At 33.2% G+C, this 20,835-nt stretch overlaps 1 protein-coding gene across 1 annotated transcript; it reads right to left on the bottom strand.

Moving 5' to 3' along the window:
* Positions 1 to 172: 172 nt before the first annotated feature.
* LOC113342068 lies at positions 173 to 1,213 on the bottom strand. Its single transcript, XM_026586726.1, has one exon. The coding sequence runs from the start codon at positions 1,211 to 1,213 to the stop codon at positions 173 to 175; it is 1,041 nt and encodes a 346-aa protein (XP_026442511.1).
* Between the last annotated feature and the right edge of the window lie 19,622 nt (positions 1,214 to 20,835).

Below are 20,835 nucleotides of genomic sequence, written 5' to 3'. Positions count from 1 at the left end.
ACGCATTATAAACTGGGATTGGAGGAGTTAACTAGCTGTGGAGAAACACCGGTATTCAAACCTGGTGAATTTCCTTTTATAACAAGGTTACTTAAATTGTTTGTATCCAAATCCGTAGATGAAGAGATTTCGAAAACTGAATCCTGTCGACGAACCCTGGCTGCAACTCGAGTTAAAGCAGTAATCCGCGCTCTCCTAGCTTCCTGGTTATCTCTAAACTGCGCATCACAGAGCTTTCCGCAACTGGGATTGAATTGAGAGCGTCAAATTTATTTTGCAAAACAAATTCTCCAGCTAACAATTGATCACAAAAAGGAGTCGCAGGGATAACAAGAGTCCTATCAGGGTTAGGAATCATATTTCCAACCACACCTGACTTAGCACTCAGTGGCCTAGTTTCACCCACTTTTCCACTATGCACTAAAACTGAGTTTGAATCCTGAACTTGTTTAGTTCTCGCCAATTCAACAAAGGCAGATTCAAAAGAAGCTTTGGACTTAGTATATTCAACCTCCAACTGCTTAGCTTTCACCATCTGAGCAGTATACTCCAAATTATTAGCCTCCACCACCTTAGTAACTACAACTTCAGGGGAAACTGGATTTTTAGGCGCATTCTTACCCTTCCTACGTTTAGAAACTTTCCACTCACCAGAAACATTGTTAACTTGATTGGCATTGTTGTTAGCCATATCTCCAGAAGTATGAGATTGATTAACATTACTCTTTTGTTGTGCAGGTGCCTGAACAGAAGAGTTTGATGTTTGTTTCTTGCATTCCTGATCATTATGCCCAATAATCTTACACTTTGTGCAAAATTTTGACTTCTTTTGAATCTCCACCGGCTGCCAGAAGTCCAAACCCCCTACAGTAACATGAATAGAATCTGTAGCCATTTCAGCAAAGTTTATGTCAACCAAGACTGAAGAAAAGTGTCCATATTCATGTTCAAGAGTACGCTTATCTACCACTATTGGAGTACCCAACGATTTTTCCATGGCAAGTAGCGTTTTTTCAATCCAAAACTCTAGCGGCAAGCCTGGAAACTTGACCCACATGGAAGCATGTGAGGTCCTTTGTTTGTCAGCGTCAAAACCTGGAAACCATTCAATTAGGTTTAGCTTTTGATGATCGAAAAACCATCCTTCAACATTCAACAACTTGTCTTTATCAGCTTGTGATTGCAACTTGATTATAAAGAAACCCCTGTTCATTGGAACAAATTGGACACGTCCCTGACCTAACTGCCATTGTTCCCCAAGGTTGGTCTTCACATCTTGAAAGTTAACTCCTTTTAAATCTAAACGCCCAATAAGGCTAAATTTCCAATATCACATCCTTCCAAATAGAACGATTCAGGAAGCACCACAGCAGGTTTCCCTTCTTGCAGGAAAAAAAGTAAAATTTATTATGATGGGGAGTCTTTGAGTAGACGGAGAACTATTGTTGATTTTCTTGGTATGAGTCTTGCTTCTTTTCCTGATCGTTATTTGGGAGTGCAAATCATGCCAGGGGCGATAGAGTGGTGCTTGTTAAAACTGTCATTGCTAGTTATTCCATCCATAATATGGCGGTTTATAAATGGCCTCTAAAGTTCATTCAACAATGCGAAAGGGTGATTCGGAATTTTATTTGGTCTGGGGATTCCGGAATATCCAGGGCATTTGTTGTTGGTTTGATAAAGTCTGTTCTCCTCTTTTTGAAGGGGCACTTGGTCGTACCAGATTGAGTGTCATGAATCTTTGGTTGCTAAACTCTGGTGGAATATCAAAAGATCACATAAGAAATGGGTTCGGTTCTTAGAAGCTAAATACACTTGTAGGGACGGTAGAGTGAAGGATTATGGGATAAAATCTACTATTCTGCCTGGTGTTCGTTGGGTTGATAGAATGGTTGCTCAAAATACTAAATCTTTGATTAGTGATGGGAGATCCATGTCTCTTTATTTTGATATCTGGTTGGTACCGTTTCTATCGCTGATATTTTAAGAGATCAAAACTTGGATAGGTCAGCAAAAGTGAGCGAAATGATTGTGGTTGGGGATTGGTTTATCAATAATTCAACCGGTGACAGTTTGTTACGGGCTAGAGTTAATCTCGCTACTCTTCCCAGGTTGCGTCATGGACCAGATTTTTTTTTTTTTTTGGATGCCGGATTTGAAGGGGGTTTTCTCTGTAAGTTCTTCTAGGGAGATTATTCGTCAAAAATATCTTGTTCTTCCTGGAGTTGCTTTACTCTGGCGCAAAGCAGTTCACCCAATGCTTGTGGCACAAAAATGGAAAATAATGAAGGGAATCTGTGCGACTCTCGACAAAGTCCAAAGCGGTATCAAGATCTCTCTTTCTAACAGATGTTGTTTGTGCAGGTCTGCGGAGGAGTCCTTAGACCATATCCTTTGGTCGTGTACTTTTGCTCAGAGTGCCAGGACGTGGATAGCTGAAATTTTTGGTTTACGGCCTCACCAAGATTTCATAATTGCTTACAAGTCTGCCGAAGGAAAAAGTCCAATTGTTAAAGACTTGTGGTTGATTGCTGTGCTTGTTACTCGGTCTGAAATTTGGAAGACCAACTGAGGTTTGAATCTGCGGCTCTTTGCTCGGATAAAGATCCTAATGATGTTTCCAAACTTAATATTATGAAGGATGCTATGGCTAGGCTTAGTGAGACTCGGCTTCAACATAACTCTATGCTTAAGCAAAAGGCAAGGAATCAGTGGCTTGTGGAAGGTTCAAGAAACACTACTTTTTTCCATAATAGTATTCGCATTCGTCGGAGTTCTAATACTATTTCAGAATTAACAGATAGTGATGGCCATACTATTTCAGACTATGATCAGTTGCGTGACCATGTGGTGCAGTTCTATGAGGACAAATTTAATGGCCATGAGTCTGATTTGGATGCTAGTTTATTTGATTATGAGCATGTTGGTATCTCAGAGGAAGAAAGTCTTTCTATGGACAGAATTCCTACTCCTGACGAAATTAAACAAGCAGTTTTTGATCTTGGAGCTGATAGTGCTCCAGGGCTGGATGGTTTTTCTGGTTGTTTCTATCGTCATTCCTGGGATATGATTAATGAATATTTGATTAAGGCAATTATTTTTTGTTGGAATACTGGTCAGATTCCAAATGGGGTGAATTCAAGTCTTATCATCTTGCTTCCAAAGGTAAGAGGTGCAAATACTCTTCGTAATTTTCGACCTATTGGTCTTAGTAATTTTTTCTTTAAAATTTTTACTAAGATCCTTGCTACTAGAGTTGGTAGTGTTTTGGATAAGCTTGTTTCTGAGGAACAGGTAGCCTTTATGAAGGGTCGGAATATCCATGAAAAACATCAGTTTGGCTTTTGAAATGGTTAATGAACTCCACATCAAGCGCAAGGATGGCAACATTGGTCTTAAGCTTGATATTTCCCAGGCATTTGACACGGTGAGTTGGTCTTTTGTGTTGGAAGTTTTTCGGAGATATGGTTTCTATGAACATTGGTGCTCTTGGATTCTTAATATTTTGAATTCTGCTAGAATCTCTATTCTTTTGAATGGCAGTCCGGAGGGTTATTTCAAAATTAATAGAGGTTTGCGTCAAGGAGATCCTCTTTCTCCTTTGATTTTTGTCTTGATTGAAGATGTTCTTAGAAGAAATATTACAAAGCTTTTTCATGAGAAAAAGATGTCTCATATGGTAACTAGAGGTGGTATTTCTCCTACTCATCTCTTTTTTGCTGATGACATTATGATTTTCTGTAAAGGAAACCTTAAGAGACTCAACAATCTGGTGGATTTGTTGGTAAGTATCAAAGAGCTTCTGGTCAAACTGTTTGTTGACAGAAGAGCAAGATTTATTATGGTGGTGATTCTTTAACTAGAATGAATTATCTTGCTAACCATTTGGGGTATGACTGTAGCCACTTTTCCTGATCGTTATTTGGGAGTTCAAATTATGCCGGGTACTGTTCGATATCATCACATTTTGGGTGTAGTGGAGAAGATCAAATCGCAACTTGCTGGTTGGAAAGGTTTTTTGCTATCCTTCCATGATCGGTTGGTGCTTGTCAAGTCTTTTCTTGCTAGTTACTCTATTCACAATATGGCTATATATAAATGGCCACGTAAATTCATTTTACAGTGTGAAAGAGCAATTAGGAATTTTATTTGGTCGGGAGATTCTAATGTTAGTCGTGCTATGGTTATTGCTTATGATAAAGTCTGTTGCCCTTTTGAGGAAAGGGGTTTGGGCTTAACTCGTATGGCTACAATGAACGATGCCATGCTTATGAAACTTTGGTGGAAAATTCGTTCTTCGAAGAAAAAATGGGCAGGTTTTCTTCGTGCTAAATTCTTTGGCAGAAATGGGTGTATCAAGGTAAATGGTTTGAAGTCTTCTATTCTTCCGGGTATTTGAAGATTGTACAAGATAGTGGAATCTAACACTAAAGTTTTGTTGGGTGATGGTAGAGATACTTCTCTTTATTATGATGCTTGGTTTTCAAATACGAGTATCGCTGCAATTCTTAATGACTATACACTGGATAGAAATGTGTTGGTTAGTACTGTTTTGGTTGATGGGCAGTGGAATATCCCTGTGGAACATTTAGACCGTAAGGAAGCTGTAGGTATAGACGTTAACCTTTTTCCTACACCCATGGTTGGTGAAGATGTACGCATCTGGATGCCAGATTACAAAGGTTCTTTCACTATTAGTTCTGTGAAAGAATTAATCCGTCAGAAATATCCCAAGTTCGATGGCGCTTCTATTTTATGGAGGAAGGAAGTTCACCCTACATTGGCTGCCCAAAACTGGAAATTCATGCGTAATGCTTGTGCAACGTATGATATAATCTAATCTAGATTTAAAATTCATCTTGCAAGTCGTTGTAGCTTATGTGGAGTTGCGGAAGAATCTCTAGACCATGTCCTTTTCCATTGCAGCTTTGCTGGCCGTGCTTGGAACTGGATAATGAAGATTATTATTAAGGTCTGTTTTAATTGAGGAAAGAGAATGTCTGATTTTTTCTCTTTTTGGCGATTTTGAAAAACCAAATTTTTTCACGTTTAGGGTTTCAAGCTTTACGTATTTGGATTATCAGAATCAATACGTTGATTCATGATGATTCATTCTTTGGTTAACATTCCTAGTAGCTCAAATCAGAACCATGCTAAAACAGTTTCTTTTGCTGAAAAAGTTAGGGAACGTAAAACCCTAAATCCAACTTCAGTTTATATTTCCTTGTTACCAAACCCTACTCTTGTTGAGGGTGAGCCAGCTCTTGTCATTCCTAATGGTTATTATCAGGAAGGGTGCAAGCCTTTTCAATATAGCTTCATAGCTAGGATGGATGCTACAGGTTTAAAGTTTGTTGAGGTTCAAAAAATCCTTGAAAATCAATGGAAACTTAAGAATAGGTGTAAGTTTATACCTATGAGCAAAGGATTCTTTGTTATTATGTTATCTTCAGAATTGGACAAGGAGAATATTCGTGCTGAAAAGTGGTTTGTCAATCAACAAATTCTGAGGTTGATTGATTGGTACCCAGGTTTTAATCCTGATAAACAAAGAACGTCCCATGCAGCTGTTTGGGTACGTTTTCTTGGTCTCCTATTGAGATATGGACTGAGAAATCATTACTTTCTATTGGGAAAATCCTTGGAACACCAATTGTGGTGGATCAAAGAACCCTAAATATGGAATATGGTCACTTCGCAGCTGTTTTGGTAGATATAGACTTCGCAAAGTGTATTCCTGACCGCATCTCTATCACTGCAGGAGGTAAAAATTTTTGGCAATATGTTGATATACCAAATTCACCTAAATTCTGTTTATCTTGCAATATTATTGGGCATGTTGATGGTGAATGCAAAAAGAAGAATAGCATGAAGACTGCTGGTAAGGAAAAACAGATTGTTCATAAACCTACAATCCAAGTTTGGCAAGCAAAATCAGCTAAAACTAATGAGGAAGAGGAGAAGTCTTTGAATCTGGAAAATAAGGAGGATAATATGGTTGGTGCTTCAGCTGAGAAGGAGGATAAGGCTCAGCTTAGATTGCAAAACGCAATTGCAGCCAAGGAAGCGCTTGCTGCACGTACACAATCTGCTCATGCAGACCATGCAAAGTCCGGGACAAACCAGAACTCTAAAGCTCAGTCCGTGTCTGAGTTGGAAACCCAAATAAGAGTCATGAACAATGCTAAACTCCAGTCCGTGAACAAAGAAACTTCTGAAGCTGTTGGAACTACAGCTAAAGAAGATAATGCACGTACAGATTCTATCAATGCAGGCCATGCAGGTCAGTCCGTGGTTGATTTGATAAAACTTAAAAACACTCCTACTGACGTTATTAATGCTAATCAGTTGGAAAAGGAGCTTGCTAAATCTGCTGCTGAGTTGCGTGAGGCTCAGATGAAGTTTATTCATTGTAAAAATACTATTGCAGCTCAGAAAGATATAGCTTTACGTAAAAATCAGGAAGACATGGCTGCACAGAGTTTTTCTAAAGACGAATGGACTGAAGTGAAAGGAAAGAAACCCCCTAGCAAAGGTACTTTCTCTTTTACTCCTTTTGAGAAGGATTATACTCCTTTTGCGGATGAGTTGATGCAAACTGAAGTTGTGGTTAAAAACAAATTTGATGTTCTAGAATCTGAGTTAGGCATTGATAATGTTATTATTGAGGAGGAGGAGGAGGATCAAGTAGAATCTAGTGATTCAGATGTTAGTATGGGCTCTAAAACTTGGGGTGAGGTTGATGCTGACATTTTAGCAAGGAAAAAAGCTAGGAAAGTTGCCAAACAGGCTGCTAATCTGATTCAAGTTTAGAATCTTCTCCCAGCAAGTCTATTGAGGAATCTCCGAGCCATGACACTAACATGGAAATTCAAGCGGGGTTGGTTGATACGGTTTTTGATAAGAATAATATTTTGTCTAAGGAAGAATTAGAGGTGGCAAGCAATATTCAGTTGGAAGATGTGCGTGCTCAGTTCATTAGATGTCCAGCTTTTAGACGAGAATATTTCAAAGAAAAGAGGGAGCAAATTTCAAAGAAAAACTCTCCTAGTAAGTTGTCTCCTAGTAAGTTATCTCCTATTAAGCTTGTTCCTGGTAACTTTGCCTCTGAGGATGAAGACGGAGAGTTTTATGTGGATGAAGATGAAGATGTCTTGGCAAATTATGCTTTTGATACGGATATTATGGATGGAATTTTTTCTAAGAGCAAATCGTATAGAGTTGGTAGCAGGTAAATTGAAAGGAGTTGGCTGTAGATATAGGTAGCTTCTTTTAATTTTCTTTTTTTGTGGTTATTACTTTTGTTATTTTAATCGTTATTTTGTCCCCTTCGGTTTATGGGGGTAGGGAGAATTGTGCTCCAATTTTGTAATTCTTGTAATTATGTTTTTTGCTTAATAAACCTTTTTGACCTAGCAAAAAAAATTTGAACTGGATAGCAGATATTTTTAATTTAACGCCTAATGATAATCTTGTGGTGTCTTGTAAAGCATCTCAAGGAAGAAGTACCATGATTCGTGACATGTGGAGGCTTGCCAATCTTGTCATCGGGTCTGAGCTATGGGCAGCATGTAATAGGGCAGTCTTTCAACGTCAACAACCAAGCTGGAGTTTATTTTTCAAGAGGTGGTGAAGCTGATTCAAGACTATTCAGTCCGGCTTCGGGGATATATGTGAAATTGTGCTGAAGATGTTTTGCTTCTTGATTATTTTCGAGTGGTCCATAGGAATGTCAAACATCAGCAATCGGTGGAAGTTTTTTGGCAGCCTCCAGATGATAATGAGCACCAGATCCGTTGTGATGGCGCGACACGAGGTAATCCAGACATTTCAGGAGCGAGAGTGGTGGCTAGAGACGCTAATTGTTCAGTTCTTGGAGCTATAAGTATCGGCCTTGGAGTTACCTCAAATTGTTTGGCTGAACTTTATGGAATTATTGTTGGTTTGGAGTGGGCTATGCAATGGGGTTTTGAGCGTATTTGTGTACGGTCAGATTCTTTTGGTGTGGTAGAAGCTTTCAAAATTTCTTCTATCCCTTGGTTTTCAATGAGCAGATGGATGGCAATTTGTAGACATTATGCGTCTATAAGGTTCATTCACACTTTTAGGGAGGCGAATTTTGCAGCGGATAAAATGGCTAAGCGTGGTTGTCTACTTGCTTATGAAGTGGGAGTGCATTATGATGGAAGGCCACCTTTTTTAAATTCAGTTGAATATCCAAATGTTTCATATTATCGTTTCAAGTAGTTTACAAGTTTTTGGGGTTGCTGTGACCTCTTTTCTTGTAAATTCTACTTTGTAAATTTTGTTATCTATTAATACAAATTTTGATTTATCAAGAAAAAAGTATTGCCTTAGAACATACTAATTGTAATAACAATACATTCTTCAAACTTTTTCTGTTAAATATGAGTTTATCTAGTTTACAATTTAGTCTCAGAAATAAATTTCCGACTTATAACGAAGTGTGTAGACTTTTTTGAGTTAACGTATATAAAATTTAACACTTTTATGAACTCTTTATTTTTGTGTTGGTTTTTTCTTTCTATTTGATTCAAGATAGATGAAATTTGTTAGGATTTGGATTAGTTCTGCATGGTCTTTCATCCTTCTTCTATTGTGAAATTTGACTTCCTTCATATTTTCTTGAATCAACGTACATAGAAATAAAATTTTACTGGACGTATTGCCTTAGAACATATTAATTGTAATTACAATACATTTGTCAAACTTTTTCTGTTAAAGATGAGTTTATCTAGTTTACAAATTAGTCTCAGAAATAAATTTCCGACTTATAACGAAGTGTGTAGACTTTTTTGAGTTAACGTATATAAAATTTTATGAACTCTTTCTTTTTGTGTTGGCTTTGTCTTTCTATTTGATTCAAGATAGATGAAATTTGTTAGGATTTGGATTAGTTCTGCATGGTCTTTCATCCTTCCTAATTGTGAAATTTGTTTTTTTTTGCTAGGTCAAAATGGTTTATTAAAGCAAAAAAACGTAATTAGAAGAATTACAAAATGGGAGGTTCTAGACCTCCCCACCCCCATAAACCAAAGGGGAGAAAAAAAACTCTAAAAACTCATAAAATAAGCTCCTAAACATTAAAAATTAGCATAAAGAAGAGAACTAGGAAATTAAAAACGTTTTCGTCGTCCAACTCTAAAATTCTTCTTCTTGGGAATGAGATCATCAATTATTTGAGTTAAATCATAGGGATCCTTTTATTCATCTTCATAATCATCATAGCCATAATCCTCTTCATTTTCTTCTAAAGCATAATTACCACCTGGAACAAGCTTAATAGGAGATTGAGCTTTCTTCTTAGTTGACATTCTATCCATTTGCTCCTTTTTTTCCTTGAAATAATCTTGTCTAAAGGCTGGATCTCTAATGAATTTAGCACACACTTCATCAATCTGAATAGTACTTGCTTCCTCTAATTCCTCCCTAGACAAAATATTACCCATATCAAAAACATTTTCCTCCAAACCTGCTTGAATATCCTTGTTATGCTCACGGCTTGGACTGTCCTCATTATACTTTAAATTCATAGCCATGATCTTGGCAGCTTGCTTGGCTACTTTTCTAGCTTGCTTCCTGGCTAGAATATCTGCATCAACTTCACCCCAATCTTTCGAACCCATACTATTGGCCGAGTCACTAGAATCATCTTGTTCCTCCTCCACCAAAACCTCACTAGAAACGTTAGCAAGGCCTAACTCAAATTCTAGGGCACCATACTTGTTATTTACCACTAATTCTGTTTGAAAAATCTCATCCACAGAAGTAGTTTCAAAAGATTTAAATTTAAAAGGAGTACCTTTGTTTGGAGATCTCTTACTCTTTACTGTTTTCCAATCCTCTTTAGATGATCCTTGTTTAGAAATAGAAGCAGTCACGGCCTGAAGATCGGTTTGCTTGGACTTACTCTTGGTCATAGATTCAGGCTTTGAAGAAGTATCCAAATCAGCCACGGCCTGAATATGAGTTGCTGTTGTTTGCTTGGATACGGGCAAATCTGTACGATCAGCAAACTCCAAATCCTTGTTGTACACGGATTGTCTATCCACTTGAGTTTGCTTAGACACAGACATATTTTCAGACTTGTTCACTGACACGGAATTTCCAGATTTAGAACTAAACACGTTTCCTGCCATATTAGGATTTACGGATATTCCTTCCAAATCCACAACTGACGTGCCTTCCAAATTTTGCTTAGACACGGAATCAGAGTTTTGGTTTGGAACTGGAGCTATATCATTCTTAGTCCCAGACAATGAATCCAAACTCCCAGAACTTGCAACTTTACGTATAACAACGTCTGCTTTTGATGCAATAGCATTCTTACACCTGATCAAATTGAGTTTTTCCTCACGATAAACAATAAAGGCTTTATCTAGTTGCTCCTCCAACTTCTTAGCTTCAGCATTCTCATGAACTAGATCAATGATCTCCTTCCCAGCCTGATCAATAACCTCATTATCATTACCATTACTCACCATATTTCTTTGAACTTCTTTACTGACGTTATCTGCATGGTTTGCACGGGAAATAATATCGTCAGTTTGAGGTTTTTTAACTTGCCACCTTTTTTTGTTTTTTGGATTGCTATCTGCTGTATCATTCAAAACACGTTTCCCATCCATAACCGAATTCCCTAATATCTTACGAGCTGCCTGACAGTTCTCAAATTTATGACCCATAAATTTGCAATGAGAACAAAACTTAACATTCTCCATATCTTGAACTTCCACATATTGCCAGAACTCCTTACCATTGGCTGTAAGATATATTCTTTTAGGAATCTCTTTTGTTTTTTAGATTCGCTAATTGTGAAATTTGACTTTCTTCATATTTTCTTGAATCAACGTACATAGAAATGCAATTTTTACTGGACGTATTGCCTTAGAACATATTAATTGTAATTACAATACATTTTTCAAACTTTTTTTTGTTAAAGATGAGTTTATCTAGTTTACAATTTAGTCTCAGAAATAAATTTCCGACTTATAACGAAGTGTGTAGACTTTTTTGAGTTAACGAATATTAAATTCAACATTTTTATGAACTCTTTCTTTTTGTGTTGGCTTTGTCTTTCTATTTGATTCAAGATAGATGAAATATATTAAGAATTGGATTAGTTCTGCATGGTCTTTCATCCTTCTTTTATTGTGAAATTTGACTTCCTTCATATTTTCTTGAATCAACGTACATAGAAATAAAAAATTTACTGGATGTATTTCTTTAGAACATATTAATTGTAATTACAATACATTTGTCAAACTTTTTCTGTTACAGATGAGTTTATCTAATTTACAGATTAGTCTCAGAAATAAATTTCCGATGTATAACGAAGTGTATAAACTTTTTTGAGTTAAAGATGAGTTTATCTAGTTTACAATTTAGTCTCAGAAATAAATTTCCGACTTATAACGAAGTGTGTAGACTTTTTTGAGTTAACGAATATTAAATTCAACATTTTTATGAACTCTTTCTTTTTGTGTTGGCTTTGTCTTTCTATTTGATTCAAGATAGTTGAAATATATTAAGATTTGGATTAGTTCTGCATGGTCTTTCATCCTTCTTTTATTGTGAAATTTGACTTTCGTCATATTTTCTTGAATCAACGTACATAGAAATTCAATTTTGACTGGACGTATTGCCTCGGAACATATTAATTGTAGTTACAATATATTTTTCAAACTTTTTTTTGTTAAAGATGAGTTTATCTAGTTTACAATTTAGTCTCAGAAATAAATTTCCGACTTATAACGAAGTGTGTAGACTTTTTTGAGTTAACATATATAAAATTTAACATTTTTATGAAGTCTTTCCTTTTGTGTTGGCTTTGTCTTTCTATCTGATTCAAGATAGATGAAATTTGTCAGGATTTGGATTAGTTCTGCATGGTCTTTCATCCTTCTTTTATTGTGAAATTTGACTTCCTTCATATTTTCTTGAATCAACGTACATAGAAATAAAAAATTTACTGGATGTATTTCTTTAGAACATATTAATTGTAATTACAATACATTTGTCAAACTTTTTCTGTTACAGATGAGTTTATCTACTTTACAGATTAGTCTCAGAAATAAATTTCCGATGTATAACGAAGTGTATAAACTTTTTTGAGTTAAAGATGAGTTTATCTAATTTACAGATTAGTCTCAGAAATAAATTTCCGATGTATAACGAAGTGTGTAAACTTTTTTGAGTTAACATATATAAAATTTAACATTTTTATGAACTCTTTCTTTTTGTGTTGGCTTTGACTTTCTGTTTGATTCAAGATAGATGAAATTTGTTAGGATTTGGATTAGTTCTGCATGGTCATTCATCCTTCCTAATTGTGAAATTTGACTTTCGTCATATTTTCTTGAATCAACGTACATAGAAATTCAATTTTGACTGGACGTATTGCCTCGGAACATATTAATTGTAGTTACAATACATTTTTCAAACTTTTTTTTGCTAAAGATGAGTTTATGTAGTTTACAATTTAGTCTCAGAAATAAATTTCCGACTTATAACGAAGTGTGTAGACTTTTTTGAGTTAACATATATAAAATTTAACATTTTTATGAAGTCTTTCCTTTTGTGTTGGCTTTGTCTTTCTATCTGATTCAAGATAGATGAAATTTGTCAGGATTTGGATTAGTTTTGCATGGTCTTTCAACCTTCTTCTATTGTGAAATTTGACTTCCTTCATATTTTCTTGAATCAACGTACAGAAAAATGCAATTTTTACTAGACGTATTGCCTTAGAACATATTAATTGTGATTACAATACATTTTTCAAACTTTTTCTGTTAAAGATGAGTTTGTCTAGTTTACAGATTAGTCTCAGAAATAAATTTCCGACTTATAACAAAGTGTGTAAACTTTTTTGAGTTAACGTATATTAAATTCAATATTTTTATGAAGTCTTTCTTTTTGTGTTGGATTTGTCTTTTTATTTGATTCAAGATCGATGAAATTTGTTAGGATTTGGATTAATTCTGCATGGTCTTTCATCCTTCTTCTATTGTGAAATTTGGCTGCCTTCATATTTTCTTGAATCAACGTACATAGAAATGCAATTTTTACTAGTCGTATTGCCTTAGAACATATTAATTGTAATTACTATTTTCAAACTTTTTCTGTTAAAGATGAGTTTATCTATATTACAATTTAGTCTCAGAAATCAATTTCCGACTTATAACGAAGTGTGTAGACTTTTTTGAGTTAACGTATATAAAATTTAACATTTTTATGAACTCTTTGTTTTTGTGTTAGCTTTGTCTTTCTATTGGATTCAAGATAGATGAAATTTGTTAGGATTTGGATTATTTCTGCATGGTCTTTCATCCTTCCTAATTTTGAAATTTGACTTTCCTCATATTTTCTTGAATCAGCGTACATAGAAATGCAATTTTTACTGGACGTATTTCCTCGGAAAATATTAATTGTAATTACAATACATTTTTCAAACTTTTTTTTGTTAAAGATGAGTTTATCTAGTTTATAATTTAGTCTCAGAAATAAATTTCCGACTTATAACGAAGTGTGTAGACTTTTTTGAGTTAACATATATAAAATTTAACATTTTTATGAACTCTTTCCTTTTGGGTTGGCTTTGTCTTTCTATCTGGTTCAAGATAGATGAAATTTTTACGGATTTGGATTAGTTTTGCTTGGTCTTTCAACCTTCTTCTATTGTGAAATTTGACTTCCTTCATATTTTCTTGAATCAACGTACAGAAAAATGCAATTTTTACTAGACGTATTGCCTTAGAACATATTAATTGTGATTACAATACATTTTTCAAACTTTTTCTGTTAAAGATGAGTTTATCTAGTTTACAGATTACTCTCAGATATAAATTTCCGACTTATAACAAAGTGTGTAAACTTTTTTGAGTTAACGTATATTAAATAAATATTTTTATGAACTCTTTCTTTTTGTGTTGGATTTGTCTTTCTATTTGATTCAAGATCGATGAAATTTGTTAGGATTTGGATTAGTTCTGCATGGTGTTTTATCCTTCTTCTATTGTGAAATTTGGCTGCCTTCATATTTTCTTGAATCAACGTACATAGAAATGCAATTTTTACTAGTCGTATTGCCTTAGAACATATTAATTGTAATTACTATTTTCAAAATTTTTCTGTTAAAGATGAGTTTATCTAGTTTACAATTTAGTCTCAGAAATCAATTTCCGACTTATAACGAAGTGTGTAGACTTTTTTGAGTTAACGTATATTAAATTCAAAACTTTTATGAACTCTTTCTTTTTGTGTTGGCTTTGTCTTTCTATTTGATTCAAGATAGATGAACTATATTAGGATTTGGATTAGTTCTGCATGGTCTTTCATCCTTCTTCTATTGTGAAATTTGACTTCCTTCATATTTCTTGAATCAACGTACATAGAAATAATAATTTTACTGGACTTATTGCCTTAGAACATATCAATTGTAATTACAATACATTTGTCAAACTTTTTCTGTTAAAGATGAGTTTATCTAGTTTACAGATTAGTCTCAGAAATAAATTTCCGACTTATAACGAAGTGTGTAGACTTTTTTGAGTTAACATATATAAAATTTAACATTTTTATGAACTCTTTCTTTTTGAGTTGGCTTTGTGTTTCTATTTGATTCAAGATAGATGAAATTTTTAGGGATTTGGATTAGTTCTGCATGGTCTTTCATCCTTCCTAATTGTGAAATTTGACTTCCTTCATATTTTCTTAAATCAACGTACATAGAAATGCAATTTTTACTGGACGTATTGCCTTAGAACATATTAATTGTAATTACAATATATTTTTCAATCTTTTTTTTAAAGATGAGTTTATCTAGTTTACAATTTAGTCTCAGGAAAAAATTTCCGACTTATAACGAAGTGTGTAGACTTTTTTGAGTTAACGTATATTAAATTCAACATTTTTATGAACTCTTTCTTTTTGTGTTGGATTTGTCTTTCTATTTGATTCAAGATAGATGAAATATATTAAGATTTGGATTAGTTCGGCATGGTCTTTCATCCTTCTTCTATTGTGAAATTTGACTTCCTTCATATTTTCTTGAATCAACGTACATAGAAATAAAAATTTTACTGGATGTATTGCATTAGAACATATTAATTGTAATTACAATATATTTGTCAAACTTTTTCTGTTACAGATGAGTTTATCTAGTTTACAGATTAGTCTCAGAAATAAATTTCCGATGTATAACGAAGTGCGTAGACTTTTTTGAGTTAACGTATATAAAATTTAACATTTTTATGAACTCTTTCTTTTTGTGTTAGCTTTGTCTTTCTATTGGATTCAAGATAGATGAAATTTGTTAGGATTTGGATTAGTTCTGCATGGTCTTTCATCCTTCCTAATTGTGAAATTTGACTTTCCTCATATTTTCTTGAATCAACGTAAAGCAATTTTTACTGGACGTATTGCCTCGGAAAATATTAATTGTAATTACTATACATTTTTCAAACTTTTTTTTGTTAAAGATGAGTTTATCTAGTTTACATTTAGTCTCAGAAATAAATTTCCGACTTATAACGAAGTGTGTAGACTTTTTTGAGTTAACATATATAAAATTTAACATTTTTACGAACTCTTTCCTTTTGTGTTGGCTTTGTCTTCTATCTGATTCAAGATAGATGAAATTTGTCAGGATTTGGATTAGTTTTGCTTGTTCTTTCAACCTTCTTCTATTGTGAAATTTGACTTCCTTCATATTTTCTTGAATCAACGTACAAAAAATGCAATTTTTACTAGACGTATTGCCTTAGAACTATTAATTGTGATTACAATACATTTTCAAACTTTTTCTGTTAAAGATGAGTTTATCTAGTTTACAGATTACTCTCTGAAATAAATTTCCGACTTATAACAAAGTTGTAAACTTTTTTGAGTTAACGTATATTAAATTCAATATTTTTATGAACTCTTTGTTGTCGGGATCAAACCATGGAAACCAGTCTTGAAGCCTAAGTTCTTGTTGACCTATTTTCCAAGTTTCTCCATCACGGACTTTTATCATATCCTCCTCTGTGAAAACTTGATGATGAAAAAACCTTTGTTAAAGGCGTGAACTTGACTCTTCCCGGACCTAACTTCCATTGATCTAATAGAGATTTTTTAACTTCAGAGAATACCAAATTCCTAAACACCAATCTTGCAATAAGACTGTGATTCCAAGCCGCAACCCCTCTTGGTAAAATCTAACGGTATTTCCATGACTGGTTTATCATCTAGAAAACTAGGGTTTGGTAAAGTGGTAATATCAATTATGGAAGTATTCAGCGATTGTTTACCCTTCACCATGTCTGCAAAGGATGTAGACATCCTATGAGACATACTTGGACCATGATCATGTTGTTCTCCCATTTCCAGTCATCCAAATATGATCAAAAATGGAGAAAATGTGAAAAAAAAACCCTAATAAAACCCAAGCAAAGTCGCCAGAGCAAAGTTAGGAGAGAGAAATTTTTTTGCTTTATATTTTTCAAACTTTTTCTATTAAAGATGAGTTTATCTAGTTTACAATTTAGTCTCAGAAATAAATTTCCGACTTATAACGAAGTGTGTAGACTTTTTTGAGTTAACGTATATAAAATTTAACATTTTTATGAAATCTTTCTTTTTGTGTTGGCTTTGTCTTTCTATTTGATTTAAGATAGATGAAATTTGTTAGGATTTGTATTAGTTCTGCATGGGTTTTCATCCTTCTTCTATTGTGAAATTTGGCTGCCTTCATATTTTCTTGAATCAACGTACATAGAAATGCAATTTTTACTAGTCGTATTGCCTTAGAACATATTAATTGTAATTACTATTTTCAAACTTTTTCTGTTAAAGATGAGTTTATCTAGTTTACAATTTAGTCTCAGAAATCAATTTCCGACTTATAACGAAGTGTGTAGACTTTTTTGAGTTAACGTATATTAAATTCAAAACTTTTATGAACTCTTTCTTTTTGTGTTGGCTTTGTCTTTCTATTTGATTCAAGATAGATGAACTATATTAGGATTTGGATTAGTTCTGCATGGTCTTTCATCCTTCTTCTATTGTGAAATTTGACTTCCTTCATTTCTTGAATCAACGTACATAGAAATAATAATTTTACTGGACGTATTGCCTTAGAACATATCAATTGTAATTACAATACATTTGTCAAACTTTTTCTGTTAAAGATGAGTTTATCTAGTTTACAGATTAGTCTCAGAAATAAATTTCCGACTTATAACGAAGTGTGTAGACTTTTTTGAGTTAACGTATATAAAATTTAACATTTTTATGAACTCTTTCTTTTTGAGTTGGCTTTGTGTTTCTATTTGATTCAAGATAGATGAAATTTTTAGGGATTTGGATTAGTTCTGCATGGTCTTTCATCCTTCCTAATTGTGAAATTTGACTTTCTTCATATTTTCTTAAATCAACGTACATAGAAATGCAATTTTTACTGACGTATTGCCTTAGAACATATTAATTGTAATTACAATATATTTTTCAATCTTTTTTTTAAAGATGAGTTATCTAGTTTACAATTTAGTCTCAGGAAAAAATTTCCGACTTATAACGAAGTGTGTAGACTTTTTTGAGTTAACGTATATTAAATTCAACATTTTTATGAACTCTTTCTTTTGTGTTGGATTTGTCTTTCTATTTGATTCAAGATAGATGAAATATATTAAGATTTGGATTAGTTCGGCATGGTCTTTCATCCTTCTTCTATTGTGAAATTTGACTTCCTTCATATTTTCTTGAATCAACGTACATAGAAATAAAAATTTTACTGGATGTATTGCATTAGAACATATTAATTGTAATTACAATATATTGTCAAACTTTTCTGTTACAGATGAGTTTATCTAGTTTACAGATTAGTCTCAGAAATAAATTTCCGATGTATAACGAAGTGCGTAGACTTTTTTGAGTTAACGTATATAAAATTTAACATTTTTATGAACTCTTTCTTTTTGTGTTAGCTTTGTCTTTCTATTGGATTCAAGATAGATGAAATTTGTTAGGATTTGGATTAGTTCTGCATGGTCTTTCATCCTTCCTAATTGTGAAATTTGACTTTCCTCATTTTTCTTGAATCAACGTAAAGCAATTTTTACTGGACGTATTGCCTCGGAAAATATTAATTGTAATTACTATACATTTTTCAAACTTTTTTTTGTTAAAGATGAGTTTATCTAGTTTACAATTTAGTCTCAGAAATAAATTTCCGACTTATAACGAAGTGTGTAGACTTTTTTGAGTTAACATATATAAAATTTAACATTTTTACGAACTCTTTCCTTTGTGTTGGCTTTGTCTTTCTATCTGATTCAAGATAGATGAAATTTGTCAGGATTTGGATTAGTTTTGCTTGTTCTTTCAACCTTCTTCTATTGTGAAATTTGACTTCCTTCATATTTTCTTGAATCAACGTACAAAAAAATGCAATTTTTACTAGACGTATTGCCTTAGAACATATTAATTGTGATTACAATACATTTTTCAAACTTTTTCTGTTAAAGATGAGTTTATCTAGTTTACAGATTACTCTCTGAAATAAATTTCCGACTTATAACAAAGTGTGTAAACTTTTTTGAGTTAACGTATATTAAATTCAATATTTTTATGAACTCTTTGTTGTCGGGATCAAACCATGGAAACCAGTCTTGAAGCCTAAGTTCTTGTTGACCTATTTTCCAAGTTTCTCCATCACGGACTTTTATCATATCCTCCTCTGTTGAAAACTTGATGATGAAAAAACCTTTTGTTAAAGGCGTGAACTTGACTCTTCCCGGACCTAACTTCCATTGATCTAATAGAGATTTTTTAACTTCAGAGAATACCAAATTCCTAAACACCAATCTTGCAATAAGACTGTGATTCCAAGCCGCACACCCCTCTTGGTAAAAATCTAACGGTATTTCCATGACTGGTTTATCATCTAGAAAACTAGGGTTTGGTAAAGTGGTAATATCAATTATGGAAGTATTCAGCGATTGTTTACCCTTCACCATGTCTGCAAAGGATGTAGTGACATCCTATGAGACATACTTGGACCATAATCATGTTGTTCTCCCATTTCCAGTCATCCAAATATGATCAAAAATGGAGAAAATGTGAAAAAAAAACCCTAATAAAACCCAAGCAAAGTCGCCAGAGCAAAGTTAGGAGAGAGAAATTTTTTTGCTTTATATTTTTCAAACTTTTTCTGTTAAAGATGAGTTTATCTAGTTTACAATTTAGTCTCAGAAATAAATTTCCGACATAACGAAGTGTGTAGACTTTTTTGAGTTAACGTATATAAATTTAACATTTTTATGAAATCTTTCTTTTTGTGTTGGCTTTGTCTTTCTATTTGATTTAAGATAGATGAAATTTGTTAGGATTTGTATTAGTTCTGCATGGTGTTTTCATCCTTCTTCTATTGTGAAATTTGGCTGCCTTCATATTTTCTTGAATCAACGTACATAGAAATGCAATTTTTACTAGTCGTATTGCCTTAGAACATATTAATTGTAATTACTATTTTCAAACTTTTTCTGTTAAAGATGAGTTTATCTAGTTTACAATTTAGTCTCAGAAATCAATTTCCGACTTATAACGAAGTGTGTAGACTTTTTTGAGTTAACGTATATTAAATTCAAAACTTTATGAACTCTTTCTTTTTGTGTTGGCTTTGTCTTTCTATTTGATTCAAGATAGATGAACTATATTAGGATTTGGATTAGTTCTGCATGGTCTTTCATCCTTCTTCTATTGTGAAATTTGACTTCCTTCATATTTCTTGAATCAACGTACATAGAAATAATAATTTTACTGGACGTATTGCCTTAGAACATATCAATTGTAATTACAATACATTTGTCAAACTTTTTCTGTTAAAGATGAGTTTATCTAGTTTACAGATTAGTCTCAGAAATAAATTTCCGACTTATAACGAAGTGTGTAGACTTTTTTGAGTTAACGTATATAAATTTAACATTTTATGAACTCTTTCTTTTTGAGTTGGCTTTGTGTTTCTATTTGATTCAAGATAGATGAAATTTTTAGGGATTTGGATTAGTTCTGCATGGTCTTTCATCCTTCCTAATTGTGAAATTTGACTTTCTTCATATTTTCTTAAATCAACGTACATAGAAATGCAATTTTTACTGTACGTATTGCCTTAGAACATATTAATTGTAATTACAATATATTTTCAATCTTTTTTTTAAAGATGAGTTTATCTAGTTTACAATTTAGTCTCAGGAAAAAATTTCCGACTTATAACGAAGTGTGTAGACTTTTTTGAGTTAACGTATATTAAATTCAACATTTTTATGAACTCTTTCTTTTTGTGTTGGATTTGTCTTTCTATTTGATTCAAGATAGATGAAATATATTAAGATTTGGATTAGTTCGGCATGGTCTTTCATCCTTCTTCTATTGTGAAATTTGACTTCCTTCATATTTTCTTGAATCAACGTACATAGAAATAAAAATTTTACTGGATGTATTGCATTAGAACATATTAATTGTAATTACAATATATTTGTCAAACTTTTCTGTTACAGATGAGTTTATCTAGTTTACAGATTAGTCTCAGAAATAAATTTCCGATGTATAACGAAGTGCGTAGACTTTTTGAGTTAACGTATATAAAATTTAACATTTTTATGAACTCTTTCTTTTTGTGTTAGCTTTGTCTTTCTATTGGATTCAAGATAGATGAAATTTGTTAGGATTTGGATTAGTTCTGCATGGTCTTTCATCCTTCCTAATTGTGAAATTTGACTTTCCTCATATTTCTTGAATCAACGTAAAGCAATTTTTACTGGACGACGTATTGCCTCG

The sequence above is a fragment of the Papaver somniferum genome, unplaced genomic scaffold (assembly GCF_003573695.1).
Source record: "Papaver somniferum cultivar HN1 unplaced genomic scaffold, ASM357369v1 unplaced-scaffold_33, whole genome shotgun sequence".
NCBI classification, from domain to species: domain Eukaryota; kingdom Viridiplantae; phylum Streptophyta; class Magnoliopsida; order Ranunculales; family Papaveraceae; genus Papaver; species Papaver somniferum.
Note: the sequence above shows the minus strand (reverse complement) of the source record. Positions and strands in the feature narration are given on the sequence as shown.